The sequence below is a fragment of the Aspergillus terreus genome, genomic scaffold (genome assembly GCF_000149615.1).
Source record: "Aspergillus terreus NIH2624 scaffold_14 genomic scaffold, whole genome shotgun sequence".
Taxonomy (NCBI): domain Eukaryota; kingdom Fungi; phylum Ascomycota; class Eurotiomycetes; order Eurotiales; family Aspergillaceae; genus Aspergillus; species Aspergillus terreus.
In genome coordinates, this window is record NT_165937.1 from 402055 (window position 1) to 417921 (window position 15867).

General features: G+C 54.3%; 6 protein-coding genes across 6 annotated transcripts; 2 read left to right on the top strand and 4 right to left on the bottom strand.

The window, feature by feature from the left end:
- Nucleotides 1-321: 321 nt before the first annotated feature.
- Nucleotides 322-2236, bottom strand: ATEG_09149 (NCS2 family permease; the record flags this gene model as incomplete). Its single annotated transcript, XM_001217770.1, has 4 exons — nucleotides 322-945; nucleotides 998-1102; nucleotides 1156-2076; nucleotides 2150-2236. 4 exons carry the CDS (start codon nucleotides 2234-2236, stop codon nucleotides 322-324), a joined length of 1737 nt encoding a protein of 578 aa, XP_001217771.1.
- Nucleotides 2237-2729: 493 nt separating this feature from the next.
- On the bottom strand, nucleotides 2730-4918 carry ATEG_09150 (MFS transporter; the record flags this gene model as incomplete). Its single annotated transcript, XM_001217771.1, has 6 exons — nucleotides 2730-2771; nucleotides 3045-3282; nucleotides 3334-3465; nucleotides 3512-3778; nucleotides 3825-4544; nucleotides 4593-4918. The coding sequence occupies 6 exons, from the start codon at nucleotides 4916-4918 to the stop codon at nucleotides 2730-2732; spliced, it is 1725 nt and encodes a 574-aa protein (XP_001217772.1).
- A 514-nt stretch (nucleotides 4919-5432) lies between these two features.
- On the bottom strand, nucleotides 5433-7948 carry ATEG_09151 (alpha/beta hydrolase; the record flags this gene model as incomplete). Its single annotated transcript, XM_001217772.1, has 4 exons — nucleotides 5433-6085; nucleotides 6209-6506; nucleotides 6758-7703; nucleotides 7761-7948. The coding sequence occupies 4 exons, from the start codon at nucleotides 7946-7948 to the stop codon at nucleotides 5433-5435; spliced, it is 2085 nt and encodes a 694-aa protein (XP_001217773.1).
- Nucleotides 7949-8402: 454 nt separating this feature from the next.
- ATEG_09152 (uncharacterized protein) lies at nucleotides 8403-9614 on the top strand (the record flags this gene model as incomplete). Its single annotated transcript, XM_001217773.1, has 2 exons — nucleotides 8403-8740; nucleotides 8792-9614. The coding sequence occupies 2 exons, from the start codon at nucleotides 8403-8405 to the stop codon at nucleotides 9612-9614; spliced, it is 1161 nt and encodes a 386-aa protein (XP_001217774.1).
- Nucleotides 9615-9843: 229 nt separating this feature from the next.
- On the bottom strand, nucleotides 9844-11927 carry ATEG_09153 (acyclic terpene utilization AtuA family protein; the record flags this gene model as incomplete). The annotated part of the gene is made up of 6 exons (XM_001217774.1): nucleotides 9844-10400; nucleotides 10450-10589; nucleotides 10640-10843; nucleotides 10890-11530; nucleotides 11577-11798; nucleotides 11925-11927. 6 exons carry the CDS (start codon nucleotides 11925-11927, stop codon nucleotides 9844-9846), a joined length of 1767 nt encoding a protein of 588 aa, XP_001217775.1.
- Nucleotides 11928-14164: 2237 nt separating this feature from the next.
- ATEG_09154 (uncharacterized protein) lies at nucleotides 14165-14852 on the top strand (the record flags this gene model as incomplete). The annotated part of the gene is made up of 2 exons (XM_001217775.1): nucleotides 14165-14368; nucleotides 14430-14852. 2 exons carry the CDS (start codon nucleotides 14165-14167, stop codon nucleotides 14850-14852), a joined length of 627 nt encoding a protein of 208 aa, XP_001217776.1.
- Between the last annotated feature and the right edge of the window lie 1015 nt (nucleotides 14853-15867).

Here is a 15867-nt window from a genome sequence, read left to right on the forward strand (position 1 = left end):
CCGCTCGGCCGAGCGTTTTGGTAATACGCCGGAGAGACTGCCGAATGTGGCATCGGAGAGGGCTCCGGCGGTAATAAACGTATTGTGGATTTCAATAGTTCCGCGACCGACTTCCGACCAATGAATGCGTATGCGCTAAGTCACATGACCGGAAATCAATTCCTTATTTTTATAATGTTCATTATTACTCATCCATGACATCAGTTGGATTTTATGCGATGCAGTCATTGTTGCTACCAAACGCCAAATGGTCCCATATACACAATCATTACCAGGTCCATCTCACCGTGCTAATTACCTATATACAAAACATGACACCCCTCAGGCTGTCGGCTTTTCCGGCGCCTGCACCTGTTGCTTCTCTGCGCCATTCTCATGACTGGACAGCGATCCCTCCGGCACAACGCCCAGGTCGACGTCGCTGTCGTCCTCGCGCCAGAAGTCCTTCTTCCCCTTCGCGAGACGCTTGATCCAGGGAGGGAAAAATCCACCAGGGATCCTCCACGTCCATGGGTCCTTCTCGTCGTGCTTGTTGGGGGGCACCAAACGGCCCAGCGTCGCCTTCTCGATCAACCACACACCTCCGTTCAGCACGATGTAGCTGATGATACCGGCAATCAGACCGTACGCAATACTGTAGGTGAACGGCATGATGGCGATGGTCAGGAACGCGGGGATGGCGTCGCCATAGTACTTCCAGTTGATCTCCGCCGCGGCCTTGCACATCAGCGCGCCGACGATGACCAGCGTGCAACCGGTCGCCCACGGCGGGATGGACGCGAAAATCGGGGCGAAGAATACTGCGATAAAGAAGCAAAGACCCGTTACGCAGGCAGTGAGGCCGGTCCTACCGCCTTCCGAGATACCGGCACCACTCTCGACGAAGGCACACACCGGGGGACTGCCGAACAGGGATCCAATCGAAATCGAGATGGCGTCGACCATCTACGACGTGTTAGTGGAGGTACAAAAAGCCACAGGACAAGTGGGTACATACATAAGCCATGGCGCTGCCCTCGAAATCTTGCGTGCGCTCGTCGATGGTACCCGCGAAGCGGGCCATGGAGTACAGCGTACCCGTGGTGTCAAGAATATCCACATACTGTCGACTGGTTAGCTGGCTGCACCCGCATTCAGTCCCACAGAGATACATACGAGGAAGGTGATAAAAGCCAGTCCGAACTGGCCACCATGTCCGGAGATATCCCACTCCTGCGCCGCCAGCGTGTGTTTGATCGGATGGAACGTCACCACCTGTTTGAAGAAATCAAACATGCTGTTTCCGAGCTCCGTGTGAGGGAAGTAGGTGACGGGAGTAGGACGCGGCCACGAGATGATAGACACGAGCAGAATGCCGATGATGACGGCGCCCTTGACCCGGTACAGCATCAGGAAGGCCGTGAGCACACCACCGCAGAAGATACCAATCCACATGGTAGGATTGCGCATCTTATCCGAAGACGGACACAGACCAGTCGTTTCATCGAGCGACGACTGGTGACAGCCAGCCAATTCCATGGGAGTGTCAGTCGAGCCGGTGACCAATCCAATACCGGCGCTGTATGTCAGACCGATCAGAGTCAAATATAACCCGATACCCGTACCGGTGGCGAGCTTGATGGACGCAGGCAACGCCCGAGCCAGCCACTGTCGGATACCGAGCAGAGTGAGACCCAGGAACACCCATCCCTCCACAAACACCGCCGTCAGCGCAACACTGTACGGAATCATGCCACTGCCATGATATCCGACGACCGTGTAGGCGAAGTATGCGTTCAAGCCCATTCCCGGAGCGAGCGCAACAGGCAAATTAGCCAGCAAACCCAGGAAGAAGGTAGCAAAGGCCGCGATGGCCGCCGTCGCCGTGACCAGATCGCGCTTGATTTCCTGCACACATAGCAGATATTCTGTATTGGTATTGCAGTGGTTGTTCAGGTCCTCCGGCGGGCAGACACACGTTCCACCACTTTCAGATGTGATAGTTGAATTCACTGAGATGATATAGGCCATGGCGAAGAAAGTGGCGAGACCGGCCCGGATTTCCGTGAAGAAAAAGGTTCCCTTTCGTTCCTTGGGCTAGGATTTGTTAGGATCATCCTCTCGAGCACGATCACAGCAGCCAAAACAGTAGCAAAAGAGAATCGCATACATGACCGGAATTCTCCAGACGAAACCACCATCCAACGGGGCTCTGCGCCACCCAGAGGTTGGCGCGATGAATCCAATCCAGACCCATGGTGAGATGGAAAGTCGCCGTGACTTTTGACGCGGTGGTCAAGAAGATATATTGAAGAGTGAGGCAATCCGCCTGAGGCCGAAGACGCACAGAACGAGAGGCTCTCACAGCAACTGGGCCCAGGCCGAGTTTTATTTCGCCCACGCGAGCAGGCAAGGGTAAAAAAAAAATCTCTTATCAGTGAAGCCCCTCAGGCTGTCATCTTGGCAAGACACCCGACGGGCCAGTCCGCGTGCTGGAAAAGGCGATGATGGAGCCGGAAGACCCTGGGTCAATTTGCCGATCTATCCTTGGGTCGAATCAGCGCCGTCGACCATGAATCGCGTGGGAAAAGCCGCCAAGAAAAGCGGATATCGCCGATGCTGAACAGTCAGACGGGCTCGTGTCGCTCCATGGGTCTTATCTATCAGAGCTCTTTACTATCCGGAGTAGACAGCTCTATCTCTTGGCAGGAGGTAGTATCTGATGCATGCAGATTGCCCGCAGATTGTCCCTACAACGTGGGGCCGAGTATGGGGATGGTGACAATATACTCCTGAATAGATTCTAGTGCATCTATTGTCATTATGATGGAAGACAATGGCGCGGTGACTGGTCACCGACGTCACCATCCCACAATCGCCTTTTGCCTTTCGCCTTTTGCCATCACCAGGAAGTTTCGAATTCTTCGAATCTTTTGCCTCTTCTGGATTCTATTCTGCCTGAGGCATGCAATCCTGATTCGGCCTAGCACGTGGCGTCGTATACACAGGTATGCAGTCCCTATTTGATAGGAAATCTCCGATTCAAGCCTCTTTTAATCACACACATTAGGCCCTTTCTCCTCAAAAAAAGCTGGAGAGGGAGCGAATCTGCTCTTCCTCCGCAGCCTCGGTCCCAGTAAGATGAAACCCAGCGGGATCGGGATCATGATAAACGACAAGCATCCCAGCAGTGTTCCCGCCCACTGAACCCCCAAGTTCACAAACATTTGACGGGAGAAGAGTGGGAAGCACGCCCCTACCGCGGACCGCAAAATCGTGTTGGCGGCGAAGACCGACGCGGCACTGTCCTATCAGTCAGCATTGCTTTTTCCTTAGGGGAGCGCCGCTGCTTACAATTGGAGATACGAATCAATCAGGTAATTGAAGCACTGCAGGAAGATCACATAGATGCCGAACCCAGTGAAGACTCCGGATGCGGTCGGTGCCATCCAGTGAATGCTCTTCGTCCAGCCGGTCCATCCATACCTGGGGTCGGTTAGATGCGTCTGTCGCACGTGCTGAGAGGACATACCAAAACAGCCCGATGGTAAAGGCACAGCCGCCGACAATGCACGGTGGTAATCTCCATTCCGGCACGGGGATGTCGTTGTTGGCGGCTAGTTTCTTGATATATGATTGTTGCACGATCAGAATATATATCCCCCCAAAGAACTCGCCCACGATCAACCCAATGAATGGAAGACTGCCAACACCCAAATTCATCCCGTGTTTACCTTGGAACACGACGGGGTATGCGGCGAGAAGGGCATACATCAACCCGTAAATGAACGACATGTACCTATGCTCGTCAGCCATGCCCAACACCCCAGTCTACAACAACATACAATGTCACCAAAAAGACGATCGGCTCCGTAAAGAGCATCCGGAACGGCCGGCTGAAGTTGACATTGATCAACTCCCGAAGGTCCAGCTCGACTTCATCCTGCTTGGCATGGATACCCCAGTTGCGCGTCTGACGGCGAAGGGTGGCCGCCTTCTCGATCAACAGAACGGGAGGGTAAGTCTCCTTGTAAAAGAGCAACAGCAACACCAGTCCGAGAAAGCCCATGATGGCTGAGATGTACATCGTCCACCGCCAGTGGAGATAACTCTGGGTGATAAAGCCACCCGTGAACGGCGACGCAAATGGACCAACAAACACCGCCATCGCGAACATCGCAATCGCAATACCACGTGTGCTGTTATTGTAGATATCGGCATACGCCGCGGGCACGATGGCGATCGGACTAGCAGAGAACATACCCGCGAAGAACCGCGTCAACATGAGTGTCTGTACATCCTTCGCTGTTGCCGTTGCAATGGTGAATATGGAGTATCCGAACACACCGACCATGATGGGCCATTTCCGCCCGATCAGCTCAGATGCCGGGGCCCAGAGGGTCGGCCCGGCCGCAAATCCCAACACATAAAGCGTGACGCCCAGCGTTGCGACCTCCCTGCTGATGCCGAAATCCTCGCTCGCCTGGCCGACAGCCGCGGAGAAGATGGCGCTGGCGAACGATGCAGTAAACGTAACAAACGCCAAGAGGCAAGAGATCGTGATCCTGCTATCGTCAGTCCTGCGGGTGGACTAGTTGGAGACTAGGACATACTTGCGCGCCAAAGGCCAATTTCGCGGATGAAAAGGATCGTCTGCCCCCGTGAACTCCACGACATACTTCTCCGGATCAGGGAGTTTGGGAGGGTAGTCTTTCCCTCCCCCAAAGGGAAGCCATTTCTCTCGCGGCTCTGGACCAGTGGTCGATCCGACCGTCGACTGGTGTGTTAGGCGCAGCGACTCGATCCGCGCAAGGTCGACATTGGTTTGCCGTCGCGTGATGGTTGGGGATCGGATGGGCTCGAAGCTCGGGTTACGCTCCGGATGCGCGGTAGGAAGATGGGATAGCGAGTCGCTGCTAGATGAGCTAGCAGACGCCATATTGACAATCTGAACACTTGAATCACGTCGTATATGGCAGACTCGGCGTATTTAGTGACCGGACAGGAACGCCCGGAAGAGCTGGCTGAGTGATGGTGTCATGGATCTGGTTACATCACCGGCTCGGCTTTTCCACGGCTGTTGGGGTTTGACAGCCAGCAGTCGGCTGTTTATTCGGCTCCATCGAATACTGCAAACCCATCACCGTACGGATAAATACTCTTCTAATACTGATGGTTCCTGATGCCGGACCCGACATGCCGGAAATGCCTGACGTCATCTCTCACCACCATGTATATCGCATGCGCCAGTAAACAAAAAATCTCCAGCCCCCTCCAAGTACAGATTGCTGCCTTCGTCGTCAGGATTGCCCTTTCGCTCATGGAGTGAAACCGACTGTCGTCCAGGCAATGTGTCCTTTGTTAGATTCCACCTCGGTATCGGTGTAGGCTCCAGCATAAGCGCTAACCCCTCACGATAAACGGCCCCAACGTGAGCGGTATAAATAGGGGCCTCAACCCGGCTTCAAGCCGGGTGTAAGATCAGCACCAACAAACTCATCATGGCCGAAGTCCACGGAACCTGTGATCCTGCATTTGCTGCCGTCCGCGATGCCTTCGAGCAGCACGTGAAGTCCGGCAACGAGGTCGGCGCCTCTCTCTGCGTGAGCATCGGCGCCAAGACCGTCATCAACCTCTGGGGCGGGTATGCCGACGCCGCGAAGACGAAACCATGGAAGGAAGATACCATCGTGCCGGTCTGGTCGACGACCAAGACCTGGATGGCGCTGGCGGTTCTTCTCCTGGCCGACCGCGGACAGCTGGATCTCTACGCCCCGGTCACCAAATACTGGCCCGAGTTTGGCGGTGACGGCCGTGACGAGATCCAAGTCCGCCATTTCCTCAGCCACAGCGCCGGGCTGCCCTCGTGGGATCCCCCTTTGCAGCTCTCCGAGCTGTTCGATTTTGCGGGTACGACGCAGAAACTCATTCAGCAGAAGCCGTGGTGGACCCCGGGCACGCAGTCGGGCTACCACTTGCAGTCGCAGGGCTACCTCATCGGGGAGCTTGTCCGGCGCGTCACGGGGAAATCGCTGGGCCAGTTCCTCCACGAAGAGCTCATCGATCCGCTCAACGCGGACACCTTCCTGCCCGTGCCGGAGAAGCACTGGTCGCGCATTGGGGAGATGATCGCCCCCGAGCGGATGAAGCTGCCCCCGGGCATCGATCCGGAGGGCATCATGATGCGTGCGTTGCGAGGCACCCCCAACTCAGCAGAAATCGCCAATACCCCCGAGTTCCGCAATGTGGGCGTCGGCTCGTATGCTGGGTTCGCCAATGCGGCGGGACTCAACCGTCTTCTGTCGATCGTGACGCATGGTGGGTGCTCGGTGGATGGGCGTCGGTTCCTCTCTCAGGCTATCGTTGATAAGATCTTCGAGGAGCAGACCAACGGCCCCGATCTGGTCATCGGCGTGCCTCTGCGCTTCGGTATGGGATACGGTCTGCCGACGGCAGATCTCGACTGGCTGCCCAAGGGCAAGGTCTGCTTCTGGGGTGGATGGGGCGGCTCGGTCGCGATCATGGACCTAGACCGGAAGATCACGTTCACTTATGCCATGAACCGTATGGGGTTGGGAACGCTTGGGAATGAGCGGACCCATGACTACGCGCGGGCGTTCTTCAAGGCGCTGGGTGAGTACGAGGCGAAGCTTTAACGTGTTGGCGGTCTAGATGGAGACGCCTCAATCAACTCTTTGCATGTTATCTATTCCTCACGTATCTCCGTTTTGTAAAGATGTAATATCTGTTCTGCGATGCGCCTAAACCCAGGCATCACCGTCTCATCATCCACATCCATTGCGACATCAAGTAACCGCGCATGCTGGCTGAAAGCCTCCGCACATTGCCACGAGTGATCCTTTCCCTGCTCCACCTCCAGCACAACACTCGCACCATCGTGCTTCGCAGCATCAACAAAATCCTCAATATCATACCGAAACGCCAACTCCTCAGACCCAGTAGACACCCACGTGCGTCGCGGGAGGATATCCACCCACGAGCCACGCTCCGCCTGCGCAACCGCAAAATTCCCATACACCCTCATTATACTCTCCGGCGTCCCCTGGAACAGCGTCGAGCACCACGTATCCAGCGACAACTTGAACAACCGCTCTTCCCAATGCAGCTCCAGAAACCGCGGATGCGACGTGTACAGGTTCACCCACGGGCTCACCAACACCGCAGCGGCCGGCTTGTCCGCCTTTTCGCCCAGCTGCAAATTCGACGCCAGCTCGCGCTCGTGCAGCCCGACCAACAGGGTCAGGATGAGGTGTCCGCCGGCTGAGTCGCCCATGACGACAATGCGACCGCTGTCGACGCCCATGTCGCCGCGCAGCCAGTCGTACGCTGCGAGGATCTCGTCGCGCTGTTTGGGGAATTTGCCCGTCGGGCTGAGCGTGTAGTCGAGGGAGAATATGGCTGTGGTGATGCCGTGGCGGTGGAGGATTTCCGCGAGGAGGAGATGCTCCGGCGCGGAGGCGGACGGGTGGCCGAGGGCGTAACCGCCGCCGTGGGCGTGCAGAATGACGAGATCGGCTTTGCGAGGGTCGATTGGGTCGACAGACAGGCCGCGACAGAACCAGTACCCGGAGAATTCGGGTTTACGGACGAGGCGGAAGAACTGTTTGCTGAGGTGCGAGTATCGGGTTGAGGTGAGTAGGCTGGCGCCGGTGGGATCGCCAAAGGACCGGTTCCAAATTGACTGGGGGACATGGTTCCCCAGACTGCATTGTTTGTTACGTTAGTTTGGAGCTTCTACAGAACGGACCAGGACTGTATACCAGGTCATGACATGGCGGAAGAGGTGTTCTTTTAGCGGCGGAGGTCTATACGAAGACCATGGCGACCAGCGCCGGACAAGCGTTGCAAAGACCGTCCATGGCAGTCGGAAACACAGGGTGATGCCTGTCTGCACAACATCCCACGCCGTTATAGTCCCCGGCGGGTTCGGGTCTGGAAGGGAGTCCATTGCGATGCTTCATGGCGCCTTTCTTACGGCGGGGCAGCGGACTTTATATCCGGATGCCATGCTGTCGCGGATGTCGGGCTAAATATCAGCAATTAGCCTATATGCATCAATTCACTGTACTTGATACCTTCAGCGATCCTTATACAGTCTGTATACTCTATATTGGACGAATGTATACGAGCAGTCCCAGCCCTAAGGTGTACCCCGGACGATCGACATGTGAATGGATCGGAATTCATTTCAAATTCAATCCGCTTCCCCCGCTGCCTCGGTACTCAATCCACATGCAGCTCATGGATCAGCGCCGCCAGCTCCGCATATTCGCAACGCCTTCTCTTTCGAGGGAGTGCCCTGCATATCAGCATGAAACTCGGTACTGCTGACATGACCCAGCAACGGAAATAAATATCTCTTGCACCTCCAGATGTAACGCCTTATCACCCGCAGCTGCACAATGGCCGCCAAACTGATCCTCCCGCTGCTAAGCGCATCCGTCTTCTACTGCATCTTCTACTATGCAGATATCACTGGTCTGCGCGCTCTAGGCGACAAGCTCGTTGCGGCGAAGACACTCCCGGGCGTCGATGCCCCTCTACGCACCGTCTACACTGGCGTCGAGCCAGTTGACCATCTGTTAAGCGTGCTGACGACGTTCTTCTGGCCCACCACCGACGGAAGCAATCCCTCGCTGCTGCTACACTCTATCGCCTTTTCTGGGACATTCGGCTCCGCATGGATTCTAGTCTGCCTCGAAGCCTGGAGACGGGGCAATGCCTGGGGTCTTGCTGCGTTGTACGTTCTCTACCATCATAACCCAGATAGAACTTCAAACTGACAATCCAGCCCCATGATTTTCGGTCTCACCGCGCAAGTCCTGACATTTGCCTTCGCGACCCCCCTGTACGCCGCAGTCCAGGTGTACACCTCTGTGACAGCGCGCAAACCCAACCCAGACAACATCCGGGTCCCTCGCGCGGTCCTCAACGCAATGCCCTTCGTCTTCGTCCTCGGCTACATGGTGCCGACGAACCTGCTCATCGTCCCGCTTTCCGAGACCATGACTATCGACCTGAAGCAGATCTGCATCGCCATCTGGCAGCCGTGGCCAGCGTACGTCTCCATCCTGCTGACAATCGCACACATCGTCTTCAGCCCCTTCGTCAGCAATGACCGCAACCCAGAAGGCGGCCGCGCAACGCTCCGCGCCCTGCGCCGCGTGTACGCCTTCGCCTTTGCGAACGCCGCGCTCACGCATCTGATCAGCTGGACCGTGTCGCTGGCTACGCTGGCGGTCCCTGCCATGTTCGACGAGCGGTTCTTGGGCCCGTTGCATCCGGCCAAGGTGTTTGAGGTGCCTCTGCCTTGGGCGACACCTGTGCCGCAGGTGCGGGATATCGGAGAGGGGGTTCATGCGTTCTTGCGGTGGGATTATATTATTGGGTCGGCTGGTGTGCTGGTTTGGGCTGTTAGTCTGTACAGAGCGGCGCATAGGGTTGTGTATGGTAAGGTGGGGTGTTTTGGACTGGTGGTTAAGACTGCGCTGTTGACGGTTCTTGCTGGTCCTACCGGCGCCGCGGTGGAGTTGATGTGGGAGCGTGATGAGCTGGTGTTTAATGAGATGGGTGGGGTGAAGAGGGAGGCTCCTAAGGCGAAGAAGGCGTCTTAATACTGTTGGTGTTTGGCGTGTCTAGTGACGAGGTGTGAAGTGACTGAGCAAGTGATAATGAGACTGAACAGCAAAAATGGTGATCCTAGTTTATGTTGCTTACTAGAATTACTGCTTAATGAGGAGTGCCATGTATAGAGAAGTAGATTTTTCATTAGATGACATATGAGATCCTGTTAGGTGGTAGCTCACACCCAATATATACGACCTTGCATTAAACATTCCATAATCACGAAAGTAGTCTCGCCGGAATCTCTACAATCTTATCCCGGATATAATCAGCAAACCCTTTCCCAAGCCCGTCCAACCGGCTGGAACTGCTCACGCCACGGCCCAGGATTCCATAGATCACAAAATGCACTGCGTGAATACGTCGAAACTCCACTCTCTCGATATAGAACGACTCGTCCCAGTCCTCGCCGGTGAGCTGGCGCATCCGCTCCGCGGTCATGTAGCACCGTAGCCATTCCCATTGCTGCGGATCAGGAACAAAAACCCCAAAGTTGAGATTCGCGCCTTTGTCGCCAGAACGGGCCAGAGCCACGTCTCCCAGCCGTACTTCGGTCAATTGCTCGTCGTTCAGCCAGGATGTGTTTGTCGGGTCATAGCTCTCTCTTGGTGCCAGTGCTTCGTACTTGGATGGACGAGGGACTTCGATAGATGTTATCTTTGCACCATCAATCAGGTGGATGGTTTCTTTGATGTCTTCTTGATCCACTAGAGCCGGGTAATATGCGAGGAATGGGCGTGGCACGGCAGTCCGCATGTCCAGCGTGCAATGGAATCCTGTTTGGTCAGTGATCAGAGCACATCACTACGGTAGGGCTGAGTGTACCAGAGAAATGTTTGAGAGAGATGTCTTTCATAGCCATCGACACGGCTCCGACGGAGCGTGCTGAAGGTGAGGCGATGAAGATGCGTAGATATGTCGTGCTCTCAAGCTGCGACTTGGGGTTTGGGGCTGGGACGCCGACTCTGACACCTGTCAGTTTACAAACCTATATCACCTATGGTGCATATCCTACCTCTGGAATTCAAGCGTTTCCAAATTATCCAGCACATCATTGGGAATAAAATGCCGCAACTGCTTCTCAATCAGGTCCCACTTCTTTGACGTAGCATACCCCGTAGCATTCAGCAGCAATTCCGCTTCGTACCCGCCCTGGTAAAACACCGCCAGCTTGGTGGTTGGCGGTGGCGGTGACCCTGTTATACCCGACACACGGACACTGTCTTATTAGCTTGTTGAAAGACTATGCACCAAGAGGAACGTACCGATCTTTTCCCACTTCTTCAACCACGACGTTATCAATTCGGGCACTGACATCGCTATTGAGGTAGATACTGCCCTGCAGCTCATACAGGAACTGGCATCGAACCGTATCCGCGGTCACCATGCCCTGGGTATTCGGGTGTTTCGTGATGATGCAAGAACCATCGTCCTCGATCTCCGCAATCGGGAACCCTGGCGCTACCAGATCCTCAAGGGGATATTTATCAAAGCCTGAGAAGTTCCCACCAGTCACATATGTAGAGCACTCGATAAGGTGGCCCGCCACGAGAGCTCCAGCGAGTTTGTGATAATCAATCTCGTCCCAGTCATACCAGTACCAGGCAGCAGCGATGACAGGGCTAGCGTCGGCTACCCGGCCACAGATAACAATCTGGGCGCCTTCTTTGAGGCCGCGAACGATCCCACGGGCTCCGAGATACGCGTGTGCCGAGACCATTGGAACGGGTCTGTTGTCAGGGGCATGCAGGAACGCAAAGGTCAAGTCAGACTTCACGACAGAGGGGTTATCCGACTCGAGGTGTCGTAGTTTCTCTTTGGTGGTAGGCATGTTCGGTCCGAGTTCAGGGTACAAGTCATCTCCAGAGAGATATGCAACTCGGACGTTGAGGTTTTTCTCGGTGACCTAGCTCGATTAGCATAGAGGATGCCAGCTTTGGTTCTTGACATACCAGGGCATCGACCTTCTCAGCGAGCGCTTTGGGATCTAGCGCGCCTCCATTAATGACCACCCTGATCTCTTTTTGTGCAATGACATCGATGGTCTGCTCGATTCCTGCCCACGCGGTCTCTTCGTAGCCTGGGTGTTTGCCTGCCCTCCATGCCTCGGCGTTATTTGCCATATTCACCTCTGCCGCTGTCAGTTTGGCCCAAATTTTCGAGTGTCTAATGACCTACCGGCGAGGTAGTCACCAGTGATAAAGTCTACATCACCCAAGGTGGCCTGACGGTACATCTCATATGCCGGATCGCCTGGTACGACATCAGTGACCTGTCTCTATTGATTTAAGAGGACGTACCATTATAGCCAGAGCAGTTGGCAACTCGAAGCGGGCGATTTCTTTTTGTCATAATTTATGTTAGTAGCAGTGTTTTTGAATGGATGCTGTGCGTTGAGGAGGGGAGGCCCTGGAGATATATACCTTGCGAAGAGTATGAAGACTCTGCATTACAAAGCAGCCCAGCAACAGCTGGCTCATCAAATTCCACGAGACCTCCCCGCATTCCTTCTTCTGACACGTCGTGATGAATTCGGCCTGTTATGGGGGCTGAGGAGTTCTTCGCGAAGACGGTTGACGAAGGCACACCGTTTGTGTGGAACCGCGAGAGGTCTATCTTATTCTATAAGAGGTTTATTATTAAGTTGTGGCGCAGTAAAGACTTGAATTCATTTAGATATAGCGCAGAAAAAAAAGAAAAAGACGGGTATTTTATAGCCTATTTTCTGACAGTGAACCTAGCACCTGTCCATCTTGGTGGTCTCTCTGCCTTGAGTCTTAGTGGTATGTAAGGTGCAATACATGGTTGTATTCCCAGGCTTGATATCTGTAACGTCGTTTCTGCATGGGGCTTCTTATGTTGCCCTCGTTGAATGCTCATTTTGGCAACCACTTCCTCGGCAAATCACCTTAGCTTTGAACGTCTACTCCGTAATTCAAGCAGATTGTTCGGGTTTGCTCCCGGTACTATCGCAGTGCCGCACAGCTCTCCCTTGGTGAATTCAATCCTTTCGGTCGGGGGCAATGGTGAGGGCGCTGAGAAGATAGGCTAATTGATATTAGCGATCTCTTGTGGGTTTGCAATAAAGAGATCCTTACCATAGTGGTTGAGTTGAGTCTTCCGGTGTTGTCTCGGCGCCAGACTTCAGCAAGACCTTTGATTCTCCCGTTGGACACAGCTGTCTAACGCAACAAGATGACAAGCATCCATAGGCCTTTGTTTCGACAAAAGGCGAGAGAGGAACGGCTTCCTTTCCTTTCGAAGGAGAGACCTTGGAGGTAACAGAGGGCGCTTTGACCACAACCTTAGGCGAAGCAGTCGCAGCCTTAAGGAAGTGCTTCAGAAGGCCACGATCGCCCGACAATGGCACGCATATCTTCATTTGCGGCCATATGGCTAATAACGTTCGAATCGTGTTAGCTAGGACTGGGAAGATCGGAAGAAGGAAGCAAGCACGTACGCAGCCATCTCGGCGGAGACCTCCTGACACTTATGCGCCTCACAGCTCAACTGAAGAGAGCAGCTGACACCCCGACCATTCCATAAACATGCCGCACAGGCCTGATCGAGGAGGACTCAGACCATCCGGACTCGACAACTATTCTTGGCTATGGATCCGTGTTCACGCGCACTGGCTGTTTCGCCGAGCCCTTGTACATCACCGTAAAGTGGTCGAAAACTAAGGCAATGTAAGCTATTAGCACAGCAATATGGCCGAAGGGATACGTGCATACTTGTGCCAGTACCACTCCAAAGCAACTTGGATTCTTGGCGATATATCAAGCCGCCCAACCCCTATTCAACAATAGCGGCGTTAATCCATCGCTCGTGTATGTCATGCAAACTGAGAGGCATGACTTTCAAACGAATGATACGTTCTCATACGTAGATCAGTCCCGTAGAGCTCGAGGTTCTGGGCCGCTGTCGAACAATCTCGTCGACCAGGCTTTGGACCCAATGCTTCGCCGCAAGATAGAGCGAGTGGATCTTGATAAGGGAGACATGTTGGAGTCGAAGGAGGATTTGCGGAGGAAGTAAAGTGGTATTCATTAACGAAAGCTGTGAGCCTACCAGGGAATGAAAGATCAAGACTGTATTCACCGTTCATAAGATATGAATACTACCAGGTCCTAAAGGTACCTTGGATGCCTCCGGCTATAGTGATGTGACTGACCAATCAAAGTAGCCGAAGTGAAGCGGTTATATGCCTCAGGCAGAAATGAGCACCTGGCTTATATCCTGAACGGGCTAGGGCCGGCAGGTTGCACGTGACGTAACCCCACCTCGAACAACTGGCGAGACACACCGCCTTCTGGATGCGGAGACGGCCGATCAGGCAATCAGTTTCTCACGAAGCACCTCCGTCTGTTTGTTTCTTCCAGTATACAGCATCTTACCCTGGGGATTGTCCCCATCTCACTTCAATTAGCTCATATCATCTTCTTTCTGGACGGCCCAGTGTGTATGTACTGTCTTATAGGTCCCCACCGCCAGAGCAGCCGATCCATGGTTGCTTATCGCCTGTCGCAATCCCGTGGAAATGGCTATACTGGGCGACAGTGAGATCCAGGCGCTGGAGGGCAACCTGGGAGCCATCGTCCGTGACAGCCAGCAGCACCATGACAACCTGCAGAATCTGCTCCAGCAGTTTCATTTCTTGCTGGAGAGCTACAATCGCCTCAAAAGTGACTATGAAGAGGAAAAGGAGGCTCGAGAAAAGTACAAGAAGCTAGCGAGAGGTCAAGTACGACTCCCAGCTTATACCGTCTAGACTTATGTTACATCATGCTTATCTGACTATGCAGGACCGGAATCCCTTTGTTCTTGTTCTGGTCGACGGCGATGGCTATCTTTTCCGAGAGGAACTCATCAAGGCCGGCGCAGACGGTGGTATCACCGCGGCTGCACTCCTGAACGACTCTATCAAAGACATCCTTCACGACCAAATCGGAACCCAGGCGGACCAATGCCGTATCATGGTCCGCATCTACTCCAACCTGTTGGGCCTCTCGAAAACCTTAGCTCGCTCCGGACTAGTCGGCCATGAAGCCCGCTCATTATCCCCGTTTGCCGCAAGCTTTACTCGTTCTCGCGACCTGTTCGACTATATCGATGCTGGTGATAAAAAAGAGGGTGCCGATTTTAAAATACGGGGTATGAGCTCGAGCTGGTCTCATGGTGGTTCTCAACTCACTCTTCACAGAGATGTTCCGCTTGTTTGCCGATAATAACCAGTGCAAACATATATTCTTTGCCGGCTGCCACGACACAGGATATTTGTCCTTGCTGACTCCCTATCGTGGCAAGTCGGATCGTATTACTCTTCTCAGAGCGGCGGGGTTTCACGCCGAGTTCGAAAGATTGGGTTTGCCGATCAAGGAGCTCCCAGAGGTATTTCCGTCCCATAACCTCATGGCCCCAACCACGACCCCGATCCCGACTCAGCCAGCTGCCCAGTCGCGGCCTGTCTGCAAACATTTCCAAAAGGTATGCCCCAATACATCCCGCCGGACGTTGTGGACTAACCAACGCCCAGGGTATCTGCCGATTCGGGAACGAGTGCAACAAGCTCCACGTCCCATCTAGCCAACAGCTGTCTAAGCCCAAGCCGACAGACGATACTCCTACCAGACCCTGGAGTCTTATCAAAGTGCGCGAGCAAGAATACTTTGCCAAGTATCTTCCTAGAATAAACTCGAAATCGCAGGACTTTATCGCGATTAACAAAGACAACGAACGCCTTGATACCTATTGCCCCATGCCCTCCCCAGAAGCATGGGATGCGTATACCCGCCGGGCCCGCCGCCACAAGATCTGCAACAAGTACCAACTCGGCGGCGAATGCGGCAATCTCAGCTGCGAGTATGACCATTCTCAGGTGGACTCGAGCATTGTCCATGTGATGAGGTATATCATGCGGCAGCATGCGTGCCCGAGGTCGGGCGGCTGCCGGTCCTTGAAATGCTATCTGGGCCATCTGTGCCAGAAGGATGGCTGCAAGGGCACCAAGCCGTGCAAATTCGACCGCCACGCCCACACCCTTGATTTGCAGGTGGCGCAGTGGGTCACTCCTATTGAACACGAGCATGAGAACCAGCACGAGAACCAGCCCGAGCACGAACAAGAGCAGGAGCAGGAGCAGGAATCTGTTGCGGAGTCTCCCACGTCGGATGACTCGCTGGAGGTCAACTCCAACACCGATCCCAACAACAGCTTCTCGTATCTGATGAAGGATGTCGTGTT